This window comes from Benincasa hispida, chromosome 7, assembly GCF_027475165.1.
Source record: "Benincasa hispida cultivar pf3 chromosome 7, pf3_genome.v1.1, whole genome shotgun sequence".
NCBI lineage: Eukaryota > Viridiplantae > Streptophyta > Magnoliopsida > Cucurbitales > Cucurbitaceae > Benincasa > Benincasa hispida.
This window is the reverse complement of record NC_143484.1, coordinates 53,958,859-53,978,878: the sequence shown is the minus strand read 5'-3', so window position 1 is coordinate 53,978,878 and position 20,020 is coordinate 53,958,859. Positions and strand designations below refer to the sequence as shown.

Genomic DNA, 20,020 nt, shown 5'->3' with positions numbered 1-20,020 from the left:
AGCTACTGGCCTAATATGTACAAGTGACGCTGCATGCAAATAGCATGTCCCCAGATGAATGAAGCTTAGCTCTCATAAGTAATGGTCTTGCAATTAATTGCTTTTATAAATGATTATGCTAAACCATTTTGTATATGAACATGAGCTACAGGATATTCAACACTTATCCCAATTGACATACAATAATTATCAAAAGCTTGAGATGTAAATTCACCAGCATTATCAAGACGAATATTCTTAATTGTATAATCAGGAAATTGTGTTATTAACTTAATTATTTGAGCAAGTAACCTTGCGAATGCAAGATTTCGACTTGATAATAAGCACACGTGTGACCATCTGCTGGATACATCTATTAATACCATAAAATATCTAAATGGTCTACTTGGTGGTTTAATGGGTCCACATATATCACCATGAATTCGTTCTAAAAATGCAGGTGATTCAGTCTCCATTTTAGCTGGTGATGGTTTAATTATCAATTTTCCTTGAGAGAAGCATCACATGATAATTCATTAGATTGAAGAATCTTCTGGTTCTTCAATGGGTGTCCATTTATTTTCAATAATTCTCCTTATCATTATAGATTTTGGATGACCCAATCGGTCATGCCAAATTGTAAATATGTCTGGATTCATGACCTTTAGGTTCATTGTTGCATATGTTTCAATTACTCATATATGAGTATAATATAATCCAGAAGATAAAGCAAACAACTCTTCCAATATACGTTTTTCATTTGAGACAGTGGATATGATATATAGATATTTTACATTATTCTTACTATCAGTCTCAATATGATAGCCATTGTAACGTATATCTTTAAAACTTAGAAGATTTCTCTTTGATTGACTAGAGAACAATGCATTGTCAATTGTAAATTTTATTCCTCTAGGAAAAATAATATTTGCTTTTCTAAAAACATCGATTAATTTTGCTGAACCTGATACTGTATTTACTTTTGCTTTCAGCATTGTCAATTTGGAAAAGTATTTTTTTCTTTGTAAGTATTGTATGTATAGTTGCACTGTCTGCCAGACATAGATTTTCTTTGCTCACGTTTGAGTCACCCAACATATGAAAATGATCCATGTTTCTTCATGAAAATAAAATAATTACAATAAGAAAAACAACACTTAAAATATACAAAAGTTACTAAAAAAAAACATTAAGATAGATAAAAGAAAACAACAACATTAAGTCTAGATATTTTCAAAGTAAAAAGAAACACTTAATGTGCCACTAATTGTGCCAATCTTCTCTTCAGGAGATTCAAAGAAGTCCGCCACATCTAAATTTGTCATATGGGATGGGTCAAATATGTCATTATCTTGGTATGCAAAATTTGCTTCCACATTTTTCTCTTTTTTCTGCAGGAAGGTTTGATAGAGGTCAACTAAGTGTTTTGATGTACGACAGGTACGTGACCAATGTCTAGCCATTCCGCATCGGAAGCATTTATTTTCAACACTATTTGAACTTTTATCTTGTGGAGTTTTTTCTTTGTGATTATCATTTTGTGTGGTTCTTTTAAAATTTAAATGATTAGAACGACCACCATGAAAATAATAATTATTTCTTCGTCTTCCACGGTCATGACCTCGACCTCGACCATGATTATTATTAAAATTCACAATATTCACTTCAGGAAATGGTATTGTTCCAGTTGGTCGAGATTCATGATTTTTCATCAATAACTCGTTATTTTGTTCAGACACTAGAAGACATGAAATTAATTCAGAATATGTTTAAAACCCTTCTCTCGATATTGCTGCTGCAGGAGCGTATTTGAGACATGAAATGTAGAAAATCTCTTCTCTAACATATCAACATCAGTAATTTTCTCTCTGCATAACAACAATTTTGAACTGATTTTAAATAATGTGGAATTATAATCACTTACTTATTTGAAATCTTGTAGCCTCAAGTGCATCCACTCATAATGAGCTTTAGGAAGAATTGTTGAGGTTGATGCCCTAAACTCTTGTAGGGTCTTGTAGTTTGTAAATGCATGTTTGAACAAACGCTTGTGGTGTAATAATATGAGATATTTTCTTCACTGTTGTCTATGAAATATGAGATATTTTATTTGCATTGACCACAACCAATAAACTAAGATCTCTGGTTATCGTTGTAACTTAAGCATGTATGTGGAGATATACAAGTAGATCATGCCTTAAGTGATAACCTAAATGGTTTGTAGTATATGAATATAAGAGGGAAACCTTATCCTGGTGACACAACGGATACGACCCGCTTTTTAAATAGTTACAAGTGTTGTGACGTGTTATAGATGGTCTAATCCTGATCATTCATGTGGAGACATGCGAGCGGGAGTGTTCTATACAAAAGAGTTTGTATAAGACTGGATCACAAAGTGTTTAGTCTCATTATGTAATGCTATTCATGACAGAGACTTTCATTTCACTAGGATGACCATAGGTAACATGGCCTTAATCCTGAGTGAGTTGGGAACTCCTGCCTATGAGGGCGGTTCTTTGATTTACATGGGTGCGAGTGGCCAGATTGCCGACTCAAACCTACCACTTTGGGGATTCGTCTGATTGGGGAGCTGGAAACTCAGCTACACAAGATGAAATTCACTCCTTCCCAAGAAGCAGAGGTAAGTAGATAGATTACTCCCTTAAGGGCTGATTCCGGGACTTGAACGATGTGGCACCACACACCTTCTCATGGCCCGATAGGTGTCCACTCATAGTAGGACTATGATGTATTGTTCATTAGATGGATTAGTGATACTTAAGAAGTTAGATGTAACTACAAGGGTAAAAGGTAAATTGGCCCAACTATACTTATGAGCGATCTGTGAAGGGTTCGTATTGTTGACTGGTTATATCTGATGGACACAAAAACATATCTGTAGTGAAAAGAGTGCAGCTGTCGGTCTTTAGTGGAGTGTCCAGCAGTTAATGGATGGTAGATCTCGTGATTAAAGAGTTTAGTCAGCTATTCACGTACTGTTGGAGCTTTAAGCTACAGATCCATAAGGTCCCTTTGGTAGCTCAATGAATTCAAGTTGAGAATCAGTTTTTGGGTCAGTTTGAAGTGTTAAAATTGACAAGAGGAAATTTGATCATATATTATATGATGTGATATAATTGACATGATGTATGAGATACATTAATTGGAGAAATTTGGTATAAATATGATTTATATTGAATAAAGGAGAAAAAACTATGGTTTAAATGTTACATATGATGTGATATTAAAACTATAGGTTATAAAGATAATATGATAAGTTAGTTATTATATTTATTTATAATTAAAACAATTATGAGACAATTGTGGGTGGTTTCTCCTTTAACAGTGCGTGAAAGTGGGAGGTTATATTTAGTTTTCATAACTGAAGGATAAAATGAAAAATGTTTTCATTTTATAAGTAATCGCTTCATTAAGTGCATGACCAATCGTTTAGCTAACTAGAGACTGTACGACAACCTTCTAAGCGAGAGTCTAAACGATCGTGTACTAGCGCTTTGACTAAACGATCGCGTGGCAAGCAAGATTCACTAAACAATCGTGTAAGCGATCAAGCCTGTTTTTCTAAATGATCGTGTACCTGCTAAGTTTTACTAAACGATCAAGCACAAAGTCTATACGATAATTCTCCCACTTGCTTGATCGTATAGTTTGATCGTTGCTTCCTTTATCCCTCTACCAAATCCAACAGAGTCCGCACTTCCTAGATTCTCACTCCGAGAATACCAAGGTTGCCGAGTGGTGGTGTCTAAGCGGTTACTTGTTCGTGATCTAAATGACAACGAGAGATTTGGTTAGACGGTTGTAGCAACAGCGAGAGGTTACTGGTTCAAGTCTTCACGAGAGCGAGAGGTCTTTAGAAGAAGAGTATTTCAAAGGTATGTCTCTCGTTTCCTTTGTATTTATTTATGAACGCATGTTGTAATTTGTTAGAAAATGCATAACTTATTTGTTTGTTTGTGAATGCCTTTAATTCTATCACAATGGATTTGGATCGATCGTGCTTCTGCTCATGGGTTCTCTTTGATAAGAGTTCCTTCAAGAATAACTGTTTTTTGATGATCATACCTCTCTTTCAAATTTTTCCACAAGATACAGAGATCTTTTATTGTAAGATACTCCATTTTTAATCCCTCGTGGATATGATAACGAAGGAAAATCATAGCTTTTGCTTTAGTCCTGACTGGATGCCATATTTCCTTCTTTAATAGTCCCCCCAAGATTCATAACATCTAGGTGGATTTCGACATCAAGTACCCATGACAAATAATTATTACCGTTAATATCAAGAGCGACAAATTCTAATTTTGTGAAGTTTGTCATGACAGCACTATCATAAAATATTGTACTTATGTTCGAAATTTAATAGATATTGAATATGAAAAATAACATTAAATTTATTAATTATAACAAATAGGAAAAAACTGATATATCTTTAGGACCTACCTTTAGCGGAAAAAACGACAGGAGCTCGTGCTGATAACGTGTTGTAAAATTGAGGAGCATAACGAAAATACAAATATGGAAAAAATATAATATAATAATATATTTGTTGGATTTTATGTCCTAAAACTCGTAGTTTGTAAATTGATAAACATATTCTGTTTTGTTTTACGATGAAATTGTTATTGAAATTATAATATTGAATCCAATAAACTAAGGTCCTGAGGCTATTTAATGTAGACTTGAACTTTATGTGATGACATAAAACATGGATCAAGTTCGAGCATATAGACTAAAATGGTCTATAGTATAGGGATAAGGTTGGGCGCCTTGTTCTGGGGACACTATGAATGCAACCCACTTTATAGTTAGTTCAAACAATGTGATCCTGAAATAAGAGATATGTGAGTGGGGGCATCTTATGCAATGAGTTTGTATAGGATTGGACCATGACTTAGTCACTTTTACTTCATAATACCGTTTACTATATAAAACTGACTAATTCAAATTTGATGACCTAGGTAACTCGATCTCAATCCTGAGCTAACTATGAACTCTTGTTTATTCGGGATTATCCTTAGATTTGCATGGGTGAGAGCAGCTCAACAGCGTTGGCTCAATAAACCTCCCATTTTAGGGGTAAGACCGGGTAAATAGCTGGGGACATAGGGTGCAAGACGGACTTCCCTCCTACCCGTCTCGTGTTTCATCAATATTTATATAATAATAATAAATAAATAAAATAACTAAAATGATAAAATTGGATAATATATAAATTGGAGTGTAATTCTCACCAATGTAAATATCGCTACAAAATCCACAAATGACCACTTGTGGGAAGTGGTGCACTTGGACACTATGTATAGAATGACACATAGCAAATATATGTGATAATGAGAAAATGACACTCAGGCATTACACTAATGGGCATCTATTATTTTTATATAATATTTATAATACTTTCCCCAAATTAGTCACTCATTTCTTTTAGATTTTTTTTTCATATATAAGGCAACAAATAAGTAATTCTAAAAAAAGTATTTCAAAAACATGTATTTTGATATCCAATCCAATTATTTCATTTAAGTAACAAAATCAAACTTGAAGTTTGAACATCTTGATGCCACCATGTGTTATATTCACTAGAGATTTAATTATTATTTTCTTTAAGCCCACCGAAGAATAAAAGCTATAAACATTGACAAAATATCTTAATTTCACATATCAAGCGATATTATATTCAATTTGAATTTATGTTTATTTTATTTCAATCTTACTCTATTTTTTTTAGAAAAATATTGTTAATCAAATGAATCTCCATCTAATTAAGATTTAACCCACAAAATCTGACATTGATGTGTTAATTTCAATGATTATGAATGTAAACCTTTTAACTTAAATTAAAAAAAATAATAATTGACAAAAAAAACTACTTTCTTGATAAAAATCTAAAAAATTAAACAAAATTGAATAAAAAAAATCTAAAAACTTAACGTTCAATCTAGAAGTAATAGCGTGATGGTTCCACAATTGATTTCTGTGAGTAAGGAAGCAATTGAGTTTATTAAAAAAAATACAAATGAAAGATTCAACAAAGAAAAATCACTTTTATCTCCCTAAATCTATGCAAACCAGATTTAAGTATTTTACCCAATAAAATTCTAAAAAATCAAACAAAATTGAATAAAAAAACTAAAAACTTACCGCTCAATCAATAAGTAATAGTGAGATGATTCTACAATAGATTTGTGTAATGAAGCAAGTTTCTACAAAAAAAAAAAAAGAAAAAAAAAAGAAAAGAAAAAAGAAAAAGAAAAAGAAAGAAAAATAATGGATACAAATGAAAGATTCAACAAAAAAAAAAAAATCAATTTTCTTTACCTAAATTCATGCCAATCCAAGATTTAAGTTTTTCTCTTGATAAAAATCTAAACAATTAAATAAAATAGAATCAATAAAAAGTAAAAATATATCACTCAATCAAGAAGTAATAGTGGACGAGGAAGTAATTGAGTTTCTTAATATATATATATATATATATATAAATATAAATGAAAGATTCAATAAAAAAAACAATTTTATCTTCCTAAATACTTAATAGAAATCTAAAAAATTAAATAAAATTGAATTAAAAAAAGAAACTAAAAACTTACTGCTCAATAGATGATTCTACAAATGAAAGACTCAACACAAAAAAAAAAAAAAAAATAAATAAATTTTCTTTCCTAAATCCATGCCACTCCAATATTTAAGTTTTTCTCTTGATAAAAATTTAAATAATCAAACAAAATTGAATCAATAAAAACTAAAAATTATCACTCAATCAATAAGTAATAGTTTGTAGTTAATTTGTGTAAGTAAGGAAGCGATTTGGTTTCTACAAAAAAAAAAAAAAAGTCAATTTTCTTCCACTAAATCCATGTCAATCCAAGATTTCTTGATAAAAATCTAAAAATTAAACAAAATTGAATTAAGAAAAACTAAAATTTACCATTCAATCAAGAAGTAATAGTGAGATGATTCCACCATGGATTTGTATTTGAATTTCTACTCCTGAGATTGTAAAATGGGAAGAGTAAAAGTAAAATTCTCCCATGGTAGAGAATTAAAGGGTGAGAATTAGATGAGAATGTGAACATACATCATAACAATCACAAAAGGATTAGAATTAACTAACCTTTAAATCAAGAATTATGAAAGGGAGGAAGGGTTGGGTTAAATCATAACTAACCATTAAATCTAATTCTATTTAGAAAAGAAAATCATAAAATTCAAGGGTATAATGGATATATGTCAAAGAATGAAGGGCAAAATAGGAATGCAAAAATTATCTCATTTTGGCTCCCTTTTAGTATAGAAGAGATTTTTGTTAGCTCCTCATCTCTTTAGAACTTATTTTACAATATTAATGGAATTTTGGTTTAAATACTACTTTGATACTTTACTTTTTGTTTTGATTCATTTTGGTCCCTAATTTTTAAAATATTCATTTTGGTCTCCATAGTTTCAACTTTAGTTCATTTTGGTCCATATGTTTTTAAAATGCTCATTTTGATCTTTATATTTTAAACTTTGGTTCATTTTGATTGTTATACTTTTTAAAAAATGATCATTTTTTGTCCATTCATTTTCATTTTTAAAAAATTAAAATGGTCATTTTATAAAAATTCAAGGATCAAAATGAACAAAAATTGAAAATATAAAGATCAAAATGAACATTCTAAAAGTAGATGAACCAAAAGTATAAGAACCAAAATAATATTTAAACCTAGATTTTTGTAGTAAGCATTTTTTCCCCCTCATTCCTGCAAACACTTGAATAGCATGCATTTATTTTTCTCTCAATGTATTGTAATGGACTACACATAATAGTATTTTTCTTTTTACACCTTTATTGTTGCAAGCAAGAAAAAAAAATTAGTGGACTATCAAAATTGTTAATTAATTTATGAGACCCACTTTTTAAATTCTAATTAACGTGTAAAAGCCGGTAGTAGAGGAACTAGGATTTATTTATATAAGGGTCATTAGGTAATTTCACCACTCAAGACTCCAACTCTGCAAGTCTAAGTTAACGAATCTACTAAGCATGAAATCGAAATGTGTTTGTAATATAATACCGAACTTCCAATTATGTATCTATTAAACCTGTAAATTTGAAAAAAAATATTGAATAGGTCTAGGACTTATCAAATACAAATTTAAAATTTATAGATCTATTCCACTAAATAATTTAGATATTTCTTTTAAGTTTTTTCTATTTTTATTTTTATGACAAATTTAAAAAAGAAAAAAAATCAGAGGCTATTAGATAGAAATATAAAAGTTTAGAAGCTAAACTGGTAACTAAGTTTAACTCTTTTATAATGATTTGGTAATCCTGTTCAATAAAAGGGATAATTTCTCAGTGAAGAACCAATCAAGGAATTTCATTATATCCCTTTTAATTTAAGATCGTTCAATTTTTTTTGGTATTTTGTAGGGGTAAATGATACAGAGATACATTAGAAAATGTATTTTATATTCTATGTAAGACATAAAGTAGTTCCATTTAGGAACTTCTAATGAAGATATGTGAATTCATTAGGTTCTACAAAAAAAAATTGTTTTGTTTTTGTGTCAATTCAAAATCCGGAAAAAGGTTTTATAAGATTGAAAAGGTCCGTTGAGCGCCTCATGGCTATGTCATAATAGATCCGAACACTTGCCCCAGATCAACTTCCAGATCATAATTGCTCTAGTGAATAACTAAATAAAAAAAAATAAAAATAAAGTCTATCATCAAGTATAAACTAACTGAGTTTTTCAAAAATATATCAAAGAAACCTGAGGTATGGATTAAAACACAGAAGGAACAAAACAGCTAAAGCTTGCAAAAGATATCATTCAGGTACTCATAACTTCAAACAAAGAGAGCAGATACGACAAAGGGCAGTACCAGAACGATTCCTTTGCATTCCCTCGTAAGCATAATTTATTAGTGTTAAACTAAATTTCATATGATTTTTGCTATTTTCTGTTGGATACCATATGTAAAATAATTTGTCATTTCTAGGGGACTATGAAAAGTAATTGAATGGTAATGGTCTACTTCATAGATTTAAACAATGCTCCTGTGACCCTGTCCATATGATTGTCTAACTTATAGCATAATCCAGTTTCAGTAATTAAAACATTTTGACCTCCTTTAAAGTGTATGTATGAGGTAACATCCTCTTTCTAAAAGAGGCCAAAAAAAAGGTCTAAGTTTAATATTTCATTCAAGTAGTTCTACTATTTTCATGTATTAGGGGGAAAATTGCATTTCAAATAAAACGGCAAGGCATGGGGACAAATTTCATTACAAGTCACTGAATGTTGTTATAAATCCTCATGGTGAACAAGCTTAAGCCCCCAGCTCATGTCTTCACAATGTCTTACATGTGGAACAACTTTACCGGTATCTATTCCTTTTTTTGCCTTGCAGTCATAGAATGGAGGAGCATGAAAGCAAGGCTCCATTGACATCGCTCTACGACATGGTGGATCGGGTGTGGTCATGTTCTCGGCCTTGTAAAGAATCCATGGCTTCGATCCGCCGAGTCCTTGAGCCACATACCCGAATGTTGACCATGCACTGGTCACCAATACATCGCTTAAACTTAGAAGGTACATTTCTGCCCATGCTTTCCTATTGTGAGTCTTCTTCTCTGTCTGCTGATACATTTCGTAGCTTGGCTGATAAACTGCAATAACCTCTCCGGTTTTAGTCGGGTATTCCCAGTACAAGGTTCTCAATTTTTCATAATATCCAGAACTTAAAGATGTCATCAAAACAGCTTTTACTCTTGGGCGTTCCGAAGGAACAGAAGAGAAGCCTTCCTTGTCTACCTCAGGCAATAGCTTCTCCTTTAGAGTACAGCCTAAAATCTGATCCATTATATGTTCGAATGGCCCCGGTTCACTCTCAAACACTCTTACTTGAATTCCTATTCTTTCATCAGCACTTGATAGATATGCTTTGTAGTATCTCGTTATTAGTCCCCAAACATGATTCGATGGGTGGAAAAGATACCGACCAAGATGATGGAAGACGGTATCTTTTTGGGGGAATAAGATACTCAGTTCGTGCTTGAAAGATGGGATCAAGAAGAGAGAAGGAACAAAGTAGTTATCTGTCTTCAGTATTAGCCAAGGGACCCTTCCTAAAAGAGCCTGTTCTTGATCACAGAAGAAAAGCTTGTCATGATCATCATAATCATGAGCCAAGTGCAGGTACAGATAGGATGGGAGTGATTCTAACGACATGTTTAGAGTGTTCATCTTAAGCATATTTCCATGACGATTAGGAGATTTTGAATCAAAGTTGCTGAACTGATCCACCAAGGGGAAGTCATTTGATAGCAACCAAGATTTTTCAGGGAAGGGTTCACAAAATAGATCAGCCATATCCTTCCCTGGGTCGACAAGCAAGACACGATTGGTAAGGAGGGCATAGAGGAATGCAGAAGCTAAAGTGAGTATCTTGTTTCCCAAGCCACTATAAGACATCCACACAACATATTTACACTCTGTCAAACTAACAGTACTGCCAGATCTGAGTTGCTCTACTGCTTTATCATATGGTTTCGTATGGGGACCACACCGCCGATGAAGTGCTTCGTAGTCTCTAAGCTTTGAGAGGAGGTAAGAAGAAGGTTTGTGGGTTGAAGTTCTTCGATATAAACTGGATTGATATCTGCTCAAACATGATCCTTCATCAAATCCAGGAATGAGAAGACCTCCAATAAGTTTGTCTCTATTGGAGAGTTGAGAGAAACCGTTTTCTGAACCTATAAATCGAAAACATGGAAAAATGAAGAGAACTAGTAATCAAAAGAGTGAATGAGCACTACAATTCATTATAGACTTGTATAATTCAAAATGCACAAATTCCAAAGTTTCTGTTCCCTCTCCTGTGATAATCAGATATGAAGTTGAATCCACAAATCTTAATAATGTGATTTTGTCTATCTTATGCCATAACATTACTCAGAAAATGGACGTATCATAGTGAAAGGACTTTCATAAACAATGAATTAAGTTGTATACTTTAAGAACATGCAAGATGCAATATAGATAAAAGAAACCGAGACAAATGATAAGCAAAGATTTCATGTTGAGTTTCTTAGAATATTGACAAAAAGGGTTATCAATGGTTTTCTTTAAGGATGTAATTATATGAGAAGCTCCATAAACAGTTGAGCTAGAAAAAACTAAATTCATTTTAAAGATGTAAGATTGCAACAGAAGGAAGAGATTAATTGGAAAATGTTAAAGATTCTATGGAAATGTGTACAACTCAGATCTCATTCTCAAACTGACAAACCCAAATGTCTGCTCTATGCATCTATATGCAGAACCAACCAAAAGAGATTTAATAATGATATTCATAACATCAGGAAAGACAACAGAGCTAAAATAAACAGTTCAAGAACTTAATCTTTAAAGGGCCAGCAACTACAAATCATAGACATTAATGATTGAAATTTTGGAAAGATCTATAATTAAAGAAATCAGATAACTGTACAAATGTTTCTGATGCAGAACCAACCAAAGAGCTTTAATAATGATATTCATAACATCAGCAAAGACAACAGAGCTAACAAAACCAGTCCAAGAACTTAATCTTCAAAGGGCCAGCAACTACAAATCATAGACATTAATGATGGAAATTTTAGCAAGATCTATAGCTAAAGAAATCAGATAACTGTACAAGGTTTTTCACTACCCATCACATGAAAATATTAACCTGAACTCTCAGAACCGCTATTAGTGGCCACTCTTCCCAATACTCTGGCTTCGGCAAAACCCAGAGAGAGATCCACCGCCGGATTCCTAAGCATCAAAACAGCAAAAACAAACAACGGAAGACCTATAAGCAAAGTAGTCAAGATCTCCTTCAGCTTCATATCTCTGATGCATCCAGATTTCGTAGCACCGTCCACCGATGCCCGGAATCGGAGGCGATCTATGGACCTTGAATACGAAGTTCGTCTTCTAAAAGCTCTCGTCATTCAAAATTTCGAAATGGGTAATGTGGAATAACCTGGATTTCTTCAGGTTTTGCTCGATTCGATTACGAAGTGAGAGGAAAGCAAAATGGGTATAGGTTTAAATTTCTACAGAGTTCAACAAACGTGGCGAGATGATTCAATTGTTAGTATTTGTAGTCGGTATCGCCATTGATTCAGCATTGACTGCAGAAAGGAACTAAGCGGAATATAAAGCAACCCCATGATTTTGAACTAATCTACACTGATTTGTCAAGTAATTCAGGGTTAATTGGATAAGAGAGGTAATTTTTGAAAAGAATTAGGGAAAGGGGGTTGTTTAGAAATAAAGTAGGAAAATGCTGTTTTTTTTTTTTTTTTTTTTTTTTTTTTTTAAAGGTGAAAGTGAGTATTTAATAGTAATAATATTTATATTACTATTAATATTGATGAAAAATGATTAAAGATGGGAGTATTTAATAGTAATATATATTAGTTAATTTTAAATAAATATAATTAATTAAGTTATATTTTTCATCACTATTAAAAAATAAATTTAAAACTTCGTTTCATATAGAATTATTTTAAATTAATTAATTGACATTAATGTCAAATGATGAAACTGAGTATTTAGTGTCAAAGTTAAAGTGTGAATTTTGAAACCTAAAGATCAAATTGGAACAAAATTCAAATCTCAAGATAAAATTGTAACACTGTGAAACCTTGAAACTAAGTTGAAACAAAGCTTACTCAAAATTAATTGATTAAAAATATGACATTTTAAAACCTACAAATCAAATAGAAATTAGACTTAAAATTTAAAAATAAAAAATATATTTTATCAAAATTAATTGAAGTTAAAAGTGTAAATCTTGAAACCTATAAATTAAAAATTAAAACAAACATTAAATCTTACTAGTATTACCTCGAAAAAAAAAAACTCAATGGTAAAATTGTAACATTTTTAAATTTTAATTATAGTACTTAGTAGTGTATATATGATGATATATCGAGGTTAAAGTGCAAATCTTAAATTTTATAGACCAAACTAAAACAAAATTCAATTAAATGGAAATAGAACTCAAAATTCAATTAAATGGAAATAGAATTTACTCAAAATTAATTGATTAAAAATAAAACATTTTAAAACATATAAGTGAAATAGAAATTAAACTAAAAATCTAGAAATAAAATTATATTTTATAAAAAAAAATAACATTTGACAATCTCAATACTAAAAAAACAGTTTAAAAGGAAAAAAATGAAATAAAGATAACAAAAAAAAAAATAGATGGAATTTTTTTATTATTATTTTTAAAGAAGTGGGTGCGTTAAAAAACAAAAATACAACACCATTTTCCTAATTTATTTCTAAACAACTTCCCTTCCCTAAATTTTTTTTTTTCAAAAATTACCCCTCTTATCTAATTAACCCAGTAATTCAAGTCGATTTACTACGAAAAATCTGTAGTGATGTCGAGCGTTGGACTTGGGAAAAGGGTTTAAAGACAACGATCAAAAGCTTAGAGGGGACAAAATGTCAGTTCCATGGACAATTCTTTGCCAATTTGGACAGTAACAAATGCAATAAAAATAGAAAAAGAGAAGGGAATTTGATGTAAAATGGGGACAAGTAATTAAGATTAGAGATATAATTATCTGTTATTGGATGTAATTTATAGCTCATTTCATAAATAATAAAATCTATATATTAATGTTCATTTTACATCTTTTTTCTAAACATAGGTTGATTTTAGGCTTTAAAAAAATAGCACTATTTTTATTTAGTACATACTTTTCCGGCTAACTATGAGACTAGCTAGTTTCAAGTTCATCCCCAAATATAGTACAGTTAGGATTTTTGAAGTAATGTCGTGCATAATATAATGATTAAGTCTAATTGTTAGGAGGTTGTTGATATCCTCAATGATGAATCTTCAGACCTTTTGGAAGTCTCCTATTTCATCGAGAATGTGAAGTCTATGATATTTGAATTAGGATCTATTCCTTCTCCCATTTGAAGTGTTGACACAATTTTTTGACTCATTGTCTTGCAAATAGGATGTTGAAAGAGCATGCACATTCTCTTCTTCTTCCTTCTTATCCAAAGTGTTTTATTTTTTTATCGTCTCATGATATATTTCTATCGGTTGTTTGTGATTTTGTTTCCTCGTCGAAGAAAAAAAACATTAATATATATTTGAAGTTTAAGCTATGTTCTCCATTTGTAAATATTGAAATAATAGATGGAGAGGTGATCATAATTCGATGGTTAGCATGTACTTATTTTCTTGAGATTTGAGGTTCTCATACTTTTATTTATTTGTACTAAAAAAATCGCAGTAACAATGATCCAAATAATTACTCTTTAAACTTGAAGAATTAAAACATAATAATTTAAATAAATTTCTTCTCAATTTCTTACCATAGTTGTCATTAGAAAAGTTAAATTATTAGCCAAATTTCAAATTTCCAAAATAAAATTTTAACAACTTTTTCTTTTTTTAGTTTTAAAAAATTGGCTTGATTATTGAAAAATATTAGTAGAAGGTATATAACAAAACACAGAATTTAGATGTGAAAAAAGTGTTTATAGACTTTAATCTACAAAAACTAAAAACAAAAAACCAAATGGTTACCAAATGAAGCTTTCAATAGCTAAAATAGATATATTTTGCAGTATTTTTCCCCACTTCAACAATTATAAAAGTGGTAATCAAATCACCGACCTCTAAAATGATAATTTGTAACTTATCTATTGGGTTATGTTCTAATCAACTATACTCATTAAAGTGGTACACCAAAGTAGATATAAAACGTTTAAAATTGAATAGTCAAAGTGAATTTAACTCAATGATAATTGATATGACTTTTTCCATCAGGAATTAAAAGTTTCATTCTCCATTCCGATCGTTGTACTAAAAAAAATTTTAAAATTTTAAAATTTGAATTCAGAATTTATGATTATTTTCACATATGGTCCCTCTTTTCATATATGGTCCCTCCAATTCTTAAAACATAGGTCACCGTCCGACAAGTGATGGCGAGACAAGGGCATTGACAGAAGAAGCGAATCGGCATCAATTAAATGCCAATTCAAAATTGTTGGTTACCATTGGGACAATTAAGTATATTAAAATAAATGAAATGACTTCTCCCTACTTGACTTGCTTACTAGAATGAGAAAAAGGAAAATAATATGCTTTTTTTTCTCTAAGTGGGATAAAAACAATTTAAAAACATTCAATTTTTAAGAAAATAGTACTGTGAAATTGTTAATTAGCACTAAGTTATGCTTGTATCAATCTATAATTTTCATACTTAGAGATATAAGGGTGGAGTTGTTCTTTTCGGCATAAGAAAAATAATAAAGTTAAAAATAGAAACGAGATTATTAGAGTAGTACTTTTTTCCTTCCCTAGATTTTTTTTCTATTAGGTTTTTTTTCTAGTAAGACTTTAACGAGACATATTTCATATATGTAATGAGCATTTGAGAGGGAGTATTATATATATTACAAACATAGATGCCCAATGCTTAGTGTCCTAAAAGCCATTTGTCACTCTTTCATTTTTTCGTATATTATTCTTCATATTGTCTATGTGTCTTGAAATTATACATCCTTAGTGTCCATATAATTCCACTACCTACTTGTCATTTTGCCTATAAATAGTGGCATTATGTGGATATTGAAAGTATGCACATTGGTGAGAAAATCTATTTCATAATTCCACTTTGAATTTTCATATTATCCTATTTATTTATTTTCTAAATTTTAGTTATTTATTTTATATATTTAATATTATATTATATTAATTATATCGATTTTCATGTTTTTGTTGTGCCTCGTTTCGCTCCTCAATTTCACAATACGTTACCAACATGAGCCTCTGTCGTTTCCCTTGCTAAAGATAGGTTTTTTTTTTCTTGTTTCGTTATAATTGGTGATATTAAATGTATGTTCAATATATATTAAATTTCTAATATAAATACATTTCTTTCTGATAGTGTAACCATGAAAAATCTTACAAAATTAGAATTCACATCCCTTCACATTAATGGTAATAATTATTTGTCATGGGTGCTTGATGCCAAAATACATTTGGGTGCTATAAACCTGAAAGAAACGGTTAACGAAGGGAATACAATGACCAGTCAAGAAAAGACAAAAGTCATAATTTTCCTTCATCCGAGGGATTGAAAATGGAATATTTAATAGTAAAAGATCTCCACATCTTGTGGAATAATTTGAAAGAAAGATATGATAATTAAAAAATCATTATTCTTCCTAAAGCTCATTATGAATGGATGCATTCGAGATTCCGAGATTTCAAATAAGTAATTGATTACAACTCGCTATATTTAAAATCAATTCCAAATTTTTGTTATGCATAGAGAAAATTACTTATGTGAATATGTTAGAAAAGACATTTTCTACATTTTATGTCTCGAATATGTTCTTGTAGTAGCCATATTGAGAGATGAACTTTAAAAAGTACTATGAATTAATTTCATGTCTTCTTGTGGCTGAACAAAATAATGAGTTATTGACGAAAAATTATGAATTTCAGCCAACTAGAATAACATCATTCCTTAGAGCGAATGCAGTAAATTTGAATAATCGTGGTCAAGGTTGTGATCATGGTCGAGGTCGTGACCACGGTAGAGGAAAAAATAATTATTCTTTTCGTGGAGGTTATTATAATCATCCAAATTTCAAGAGAACCACATGAAATGATGGTTATAAAGGAAAAACTCCTGAAGATAAGAGTTCAAAAAGTGTTGAAAATAAATGCTTATGATGCGGAATGACTGGGCGTCGGTCATGTACTTGTCGTGTGTCAGAACACTTAGTTAATCTCTATCAAGCTTCCCTGAAGGAAAAAAAAGAAAAATGTGGAAACAAATTTTGCCTATCAGATAATGATATATTTGACTAATCCAATATATCAAATTTGGACGTGACGTACTTTTCGAAAATATTGAATAGAAAATCGGCCCATTTGATGGAATGACAAGGACTTCCTTTGATTTTGAAAATATCCAAGATTAATGTTGTTTTTCTATAAGAATCTATCGATCTTTCATGTTTTTTTAAGCTAAGGTTGATTTTAATACTCCAAAATTTGTTTCACTATGTAATTATTTTGTTTAATAAAAAATCATGAATAGTTTCCATATGTTGAATGACTAAAAATTGAAGATTTATGTCTGGCAGACAATACAACTATGCACACAATACTTACAAGTAGAAAATATTTTTCCAAATTGACAATGCTGGAAGCAAAAGTAAATACAATATTAGATCCTACAAACCTAATTGGAGGATTTGAAAAAATAAATATTATTTTGTCTAGAGGAACAAAATTTATCGTTGACAATACATTGTTCTCTAGTCGAACAACGAGAAATCTACTAAATTTTTAAGATATATGTTGTAGTACTTATCATATTGAGACTGATAGTAAAAATAATATGGAGTATCTTTATATTATATCTACTGTCTCACATGAAAAACGTATAATGAAAATTTTGCCTACTTTATCTTTTGGATTATATCACACTCATATATGAATATAATTGAAACATATGCAACAATAAACCTCAAGTTCATAAATCCAGATATGTTTACTATTTGGCATGATAAATTGGGTCATCAAGAGCCTATAATCATGAGAAGAATTATTAAGAATTCACATGGACATCCATTAAGAGCCAGAAGATTCTTCAATCTAATAAATTATCATGTGATGTTTGCTCTCAAGACAAATTAATCATTAGATCATCAACAACTAAAGTGAGAACTGAATCACCTACATTTTAGAACGATTTCATGGTGATATATGTGGACCTATTAACCCACCAAATGGACCATTTAGATATTTTATGGTATTAATAGATTCATCCAGTAGATAGTCACACGTGTGCTTATTTTGAGTTGAAACCTTGCATTTATGAGATTACTTGCTCAAATAATTAAGTTAAGAACACAATTTCTTGATTATACAATTAAAACTATTTGTCTTGATAATGCTGTGAATTCACATCTCAAGCTTTTGATATTATTATATGTCAATTGGGATAAGTGTTGAACATCCTATAGTTCATGTTCATACACTAAATAGTTTAGCATAATCACTTATAAAACATTTACAATTAATTGCTAGATTATTATGAGAGCTATGCTTCCTACATCTGTATAGGGTCATGCTATTTTGCATGTGCGTCACTTGTACATATTAGGCTAGTAGCTTATCACAAGTATTCGCCAATGCAATTAGCATATGCCCATGAGCCAAATATTTTCCATTTGAGAATTTTTTTTTATGTGCAATATACATTCCAATTGCTCCACCACAAGGTACTAAGGTGGGTCCTCAAAGAAGGTTAGGAATATATGTTAGATATGATTCCCCATCAATTATTAAATATCTTAAACCTTTGAAGGGTGGTGAATTTACTGCATGATTTGCCGATTGTCATTTTAATGAAACAAATTTCCAACATTAGGAGGAGGAACTAAGAAGTTGGAAAAAGAAATTACATGAAATGCATATTTATTGTCTCATTTAGATCTTCATATGTATCAATGTGAATTTGAAGTTAAGAAAATAATTCATTTGCAAAATATAGCAAATTAGTTACTAATGCATTTAAAGATGTAAATAAATGTTTTTTTTTTTAAATAATGATATTTTAATAATTACTAACAAAAATAAGGCTGGGTTGAAAGTATTGATAAAAACAAAGTAGTGGAATCGTGGACCCGGTACATGATTATCCCTAAATCGTGGACGGGATCCACGACTTCCTTTGCAGTACGTGAATCTACCACATCTGGGAGTGATGTGCCACTCACAAACTACCACATGTATAGGCATGCAGTGTTGACCAGGTAATCGTGGACGACGGATAGCAGACGACGACTGTGAAGGCGACAGATGGCAGCTGTGAGAGAGGCAGAAAGGGAGGAACTTTGAGATGCGGAAAAAAGTGAAGGGAGTAGGTTGTGGGGCTGCTTTTGGGACCACTAAATCGTGTTGGTGGTTGAAAATTTGGGATTATGCTCCATAGATCTAGTATTGTGTAGGATTTGAATTGTTTTATTTATTTACTATTTTTTTTTGTAGTTTAATATTATAAGTTGGACTGAACATTTGGGCTGCAGTTGTTTTTTTTATTTTAATATTATAACTTTGGATTGTTTGGGCTGATCATAAAATAATATTTGGACTATTTGGAGTTTTGATCTAATTGATCTATTTGAATCGTTTAAAAGAAAAAAAACTTTTTAGACCGGTCATAAAATAGAGTTTGAATTATCTTTTGGACTGATTTTGGATTGGCTGTTAGTATTAACGTATTTTTTTGTTAACTATAGCATTTGTAAAGATTTGAGTAAATATGTCAATGCATCTTGAAGGTTTAGTCATTCTTGAACTTGGAAATGATTGAGACAGTGATATCGACGTAGAACTTAATGAATTATTTGGAAACGATAGAAGTGCAGTACATGATCGTGAGTTAGTACCATGAGTGATGCTCACCCAAATAGATTGGAACATTACTAATTCAACCTGTGAACGAGGATCAACATTGGAGGAAAAGAATAGATGTGTAAATAATTCTAATTTAATACAAAAGGAATGTTATTTGACACTAAAGAAGATCTACAACTGGTCGTTAAAAAAAAAAACTACGTGATAGAATACTATGAGATTGTTGTAGTAGAATCAAACCAAGATATTTGGTATGTGAGATGCAAACAGTGGAAGGATAGTTGTGATTGGAGGCTACGAGCATGTCGGCGTAAAACTCATGGGATGTTTGAAAAAACTAGACTTGAAATGGAGCATTCATGTTTGTACTCAGAATTGGCACAAGATCATTCACAGCTTGGTTCAAATTTTATGAGTATTGAAATTCAAAATATGGTTAGAGCTGATCCAGGGGTTCCTGTGGCTTTACTTCAAGAAGTAGCTAAAAAACAATATGGGTATAATATTAATTATAGACGGATGTGGCAAGCTAAGAGAAAAACATTGATTGTTGTGTTTGGTGATTGG

The 20,020-nt window shown here is 30.9% G+C and overlaps 1 protein-coding gene across 1 annotated transcript; it reads right to left on the bottom strand.

The window, feature by feature from the left end:
• Positions 1 to 9,159: 9,159 nt before the first annotated feature.
• LOC120081881 (galactoside 2-alpha-L-fucosyltransferase-like) lies at positions 9,160 to 12,278 on the bottom strand. Its single transcript, XM_039037054.2, has 2 exons — positions 11,714 to 12,278; positions 9,160 to 10,754 (listed from the first exon to the last, which is right to left on the bottom strand). Exons 1-2 carry the CDS (start codon positions 11,976 to 11,978, stop codon positions 9,304 to 9,306), a joined length of 1,716 nt encoding a protein of 571 aa, XP_038892982.1. The 5' UTR covers positions 11,979 to 12,278; the 3' UTR covers positions 9,160 to 9,303.
• Positions 12,279 to 20,020: the final 7,742 nt, after the last annotated feature.